We start from the raw sequence: 4,472 nt of genomic DNA, 5'->3' as shown, positions 1-4,472 counted from the left end.
TCGATCATCTTGCTTTTGAAGCTTTCTGTCATCTTCGTTGCTCGTGCAACTCTTTCTTGCTTGAAAGTGGACTTGTTTACAACACAGCCTCTTTTGGCTAAGTTTCCTATGTTGGCGATGAGTATTTCGCACTCGACTCTCTTTTCATGTTACTTCAGTTTGGAGATGGTGTGGCAGTTTAGTCTAAAATTTTAAAGCTCTTCTTGGTTGCAGGTGAGAGCTTTCTCTGTTAGCTTTATGTAACCCTTACAAAGGCGCTGGTGTTTTATGTGACCTCTGATAAGGTTAACCCGTTTTTTTTTTCTGGTTTCATTCATTGATGTTCCTGCGATGTTGGTCCATCACATTCTTGAAGTTAGTGATGGTGGTGTCTTGAAATGTTCTGTGGGTGTTCGTTTGTTTCCATTCTTATTCGGTGTTTTGTAGCTTCTCGTGGAGTTCACCGCTCATCGCCCTTAGTTCCATGTCGTCATGACTACAAATAAGTTACCCAGATGCCTCCGCTATCATCTCGCGTCAGGCACCCAGAACAAACATCTGGAAGACCACCACAAGAAGCAACGAAGAAAGGAAAAATCTTTATGACGAGAAGAATACAAGAACTAAGGACGATGAACAGTGAACTCCATGAAAAACTACAGGATATGGAACAAAAATGGAAATAAGCTAACATTCACATAACAGTTTTCTTTTTGGAGGTGAGTTCTGTATTTCACTAGCATTGTTTGGGTATGGATGGTATGCATATGCATAGAAACAGGAAGACCAACATTCTCAACTAGCTGATTACAAAAATGACTCGCCTACTTCTTCCATCTTTTCAGCTATCGCCATGTGCAGTTAAGTGCGTGCAAATTTTCTACTCACCTTTATCCTCGTCACTGGGTGTCATACAACGTTTTCATTGCCTGCTATTCCATCTACTACAAAGTGGAACTTTCCTTTCTAATGATGGGCATAACAAACTATGAACGTTAGCACTGAATAAAGCAAGACAATATATAAAAAACGGATCGTTAGAATTCTTGCATCAGCAAAATGAATAAAGTTCCATTATGAATTTGTTAATTCCACCTCAACCAGGAATAAATATTTAAAAACATACATACATAAATTATTTTTAAGTATAAACACAATCAGGATTTACACGATAAATACAAATAAAAAAATAAATAAAATCATAAATATTCATAATCTTGTTCTGCACGATATCAATAATTTGACTGAAATACCGACTGAAAAATTAACACATCCTTAACCTCTAATATAGATATAATAAATAAGAACACTTCCATTACATTTGCTACGTTCACAAAAAGATTTCACAAAATTTCAGGTGGTAACACTTATCAGTGAGTGATTACGAGAGGAAGAATCCTTATCTACAACGATATTCACTTAATCACACACTTCATGTGGGGCGAAGGCCGCGAGAGACAACAGTATATAAAGCAACAAGAGGACATCACAGACAGCACTAGCTCCAACATGAAGCTTTTGGTGGTGATTGCTCTGCTGGGCCTCAGCGCCGCAGCTGCATGGCCCAGCTATATGTCAGATGAGCCTGACGGTGAGTTACCAGTTTGTGTACTCTAATTACGCATATACATATATATATATATATATATATATATATATATATATATATATATATATATATATATATATATATATATATATATATATTGGAGTATCGAAGGAAATCGTGAGGTAAACTCATCAAAGTTTGATTTCAGTATTTCTTTAAGAGAAAGCGGTAGACAACTAATTTAAACTTTTCTTCGTTATTGAACTGAACACTGTTTTTTTTTTCTTCAGGTGTTCCCACGCATCAGAAGCAACATGATGTAAACTATGCCTTCTACAAGATTTTCGAACCTCTCCGCGATAACAGACTGGCTGGCAAGGCAATATCCTTTAATCCTGTGGGAGACATTTCCATGTACAAGGATGGAGGAGTCGCCGTGCGTCACCTTATGGATGAGCTCACACATGGCCGTCTGCTGGAGAAGAAACACTGGGCTGTCGCCACCAACAAACGCCATCTGGAGGAGGCAATCATGCTCTTCGAGGTGTTTATGCAGTGCAAGGACTGGAACTGCGTCGCCAGCAATGGAGCTTACTTCAGGGAGCGAGTGAATGAGGAAGAATTCATCTATGCTGCCTACCATGCCATCAAGCACTCTCCTCTCACCCAGCATGTCGTTCTGCCCGCCATGTACGAGGTAAAGCCACACCACTTCACCAAGACCCAGGTCATCGAGGAAGCCTACGAGGCCAAAGAGATGAGGCTTCGCAACATAATCTTCCAAAATAACTTCACTGGTACACCTAACGACATCGAACATAGAGTCGCATACTACCGTGAAGATGTTGGCGTTGGCACTCACCATTTGATGATTCACTTGGAGAATCCATTCTGGTGGAAAGACACCTACGGCTACCACATTGATAGGAAGGGAGAGAACTTCTTCTATGCCTATCACCAGCTCCTCAACCGTTACGAGGCTGAGCGCATCTCCAATTACCTGCCTCCTCTACAGGAGCTGAAGCTCGACGAGCCCCTGAAAGAAGGATTTACTCCGCAGACCACCTACAAGTTCGGTCCACCCTTCCCCATCCGCAATGACGACATCCACCTCCGTGACGTAGACAAGATAGGCAGAATTCACGAAATCGTTCACATGGAAGACCGCATCCACGATGCCATCGCTCACGGTTACGTGGAGGACGAGCAGGGAAACAAGATCAACATCGAAAACGACCACGGCATTGACATCTTGGGTGACATCATTCAGTCCTCTATGTACAGCCCCAACCGCAAGTACTACGGCAATCTCACCACCCTGGCCTACACATTGCTTGACCACCAGACCGACCCCAAGAATAAGTACGACACTCCCCCCGGCGTGCTCGCACACTTGGAGACCCTCCCACGCGATCCCGCTGCCTGGAGACTGCACAAGAGAATAGACAACATCTTCAGGGAGCACATCGACTCTCTTCCTCCTTACACCAAGGAACAACTCGTATTCCCGGGCATAACTGTGGCGGACATCCAGATCCAAGGCAACCTTGAAACTTACTTTGAGGAGTACAAATACGACCTGATCAACGCCTTCAACGACAACACCACTCAGACCGAGTTCTATGACATCTATGCAACAATGCCTCGCCTCAACCATAAGGAGTTCACCTATAAGATCAAAGTGCAGAACAACAATGGCTCCCCAAAGAAGTCTGTCATTCGCATCCTCGCCATGCCGTACCGCGACGGTAACGGTGCCATCATCCCCTTTGACGAAGGCCGCTGGCTTGCTATCGAGATGGACCTCTTCGTGAAGACTCGTAAGTTATTTTGCAGTAATGTTCATTAGTTAATGTTTTTTATCTTTTCCTTTTTTTTTTCTATCCTATACCTCTTTTATTGATTATCGTAACTGTTTCTTCTACAGTGACTCCGGGAGACAACGAGATCACACGCAAGAGTTCAGAGGCTTCCATCACTGTACCTGACGTCCCGACGTATAAGACTCTCGTTGAGATGACCGAGTCTCATCAGACCCTAGAGATGTACGAGAGCGCCACTGGCATTCCTAACAGACTGCTTTTGCCCAAGGGTAACGAGGAGGGTGTGCAGTTTAGACTGCTAGTGGCTGTCACTGATGCTCAGCAGGACGTCAATGACGAGAGCATCATTACCATGAACAAATACCACCACTACGGTGTCCGCGGCGTCCAGCCCGACAAGAGGCCATTCGGCTACCCGTTGGACCGTCGTGTTCCTGACGAACACATTGTCGACGAGGTGCCCAACATCAAGGAGACCATGGTCAAGGTCTACAATCACAATGTCTTCATTCCCATTTCTCATAACTAACTGTACCCATCTGAACTTTAAGACAGTCATATGGTTATAGGACACCTTTATTACTATCTGTCAATAGTCATGAATGGTTTCCATTTCTTTAAATTTTGTTCATCCGCACTAATTTTAATTATATAGCTCAATACATACAAGTAATCCACAATTTTTTTTAATTAATTGACTGACTTCTTGACAGCTAATTTTTTTTTCCTTTTCCTGGATAGGTATTTCCTTTCCGAAATGATAGTGAACCACCTCCTTAAATTTGATTGATTACAATAAAAGAAAAAAAGAAAAATATTTTCTAAATGTGATTTTCAATGATTCCTCTTATAAACACACAATACAAGAACTTGGGAAGATGATACCGTTCCTCTGATAATCGTCATCTGAATCTACATTTGATCAAGGTTATCAAGCTGCTCGTTGTAACCAGAGAGAAGAACCTATCTGGAAGAGTTCTATTGACTATTTCAATCGTTCTTAACATTTTTTTTTCTTTTTATTGCTTTATCTGTGTAATGACGTCTTCAGATTTGTGCTTCCAATATCATGAAATTTAAATACAGTCGTGTATCTCCATGATAAAGAAAATAAATATCAT

The 4,472-nt window shown here is 41.9% G+C and overlaps 1 protein-coding gene across 1 annotated transcript; it reads left to right on the top strand.

Annotated features, from left to right (window-relative positions):
- The first annotated feature begins 1,398 nt into the window (after window positions 1–1,398).
- On the top strand, window positions 1,399–4,166 carry LOC135106232 (pseudohemocyanin-2-like). The gene is made up of 3 exons (XM_064015398.1): window positions 1,399–1,570; window positions 1,819–3,348; window positions 3,456–4,166. Exons 1-3 carry the CDS (start codon window positions 1,414–1,416, stop codon window positions 3,878–3,880), a joined length of 2,112 nt encoding a protein of 703 aa, XP_063871468.1. The 5' UTR covers window positions 1,399–1,413; the 3' UTR covers window positions 3,881–4,166.
- Window positions 4,167–4,472: the final 306 nt, after the last annotated feature.

The sequence above is a fragment of the Scylla paramamosain genome, chromosome 1 (genome assembly GCF_035594125.1).
Source record: "Scylla paramamosain isolate STU-SP2022 chromosome 1, ASM3559412v1, whole genome shotgun sequence".
Lineage (NCBI taxonomy): Eukaryota > Metazoa > Arthropoda > Malacostraca > Decapoda > Portunidae > Scylla > Scylla paramamosain.
The sequence above is the reverse complement of the archived record's forward strand: the minus strand, read 5'-3'. Positions and strand labels throughout refer to the sequence as shown.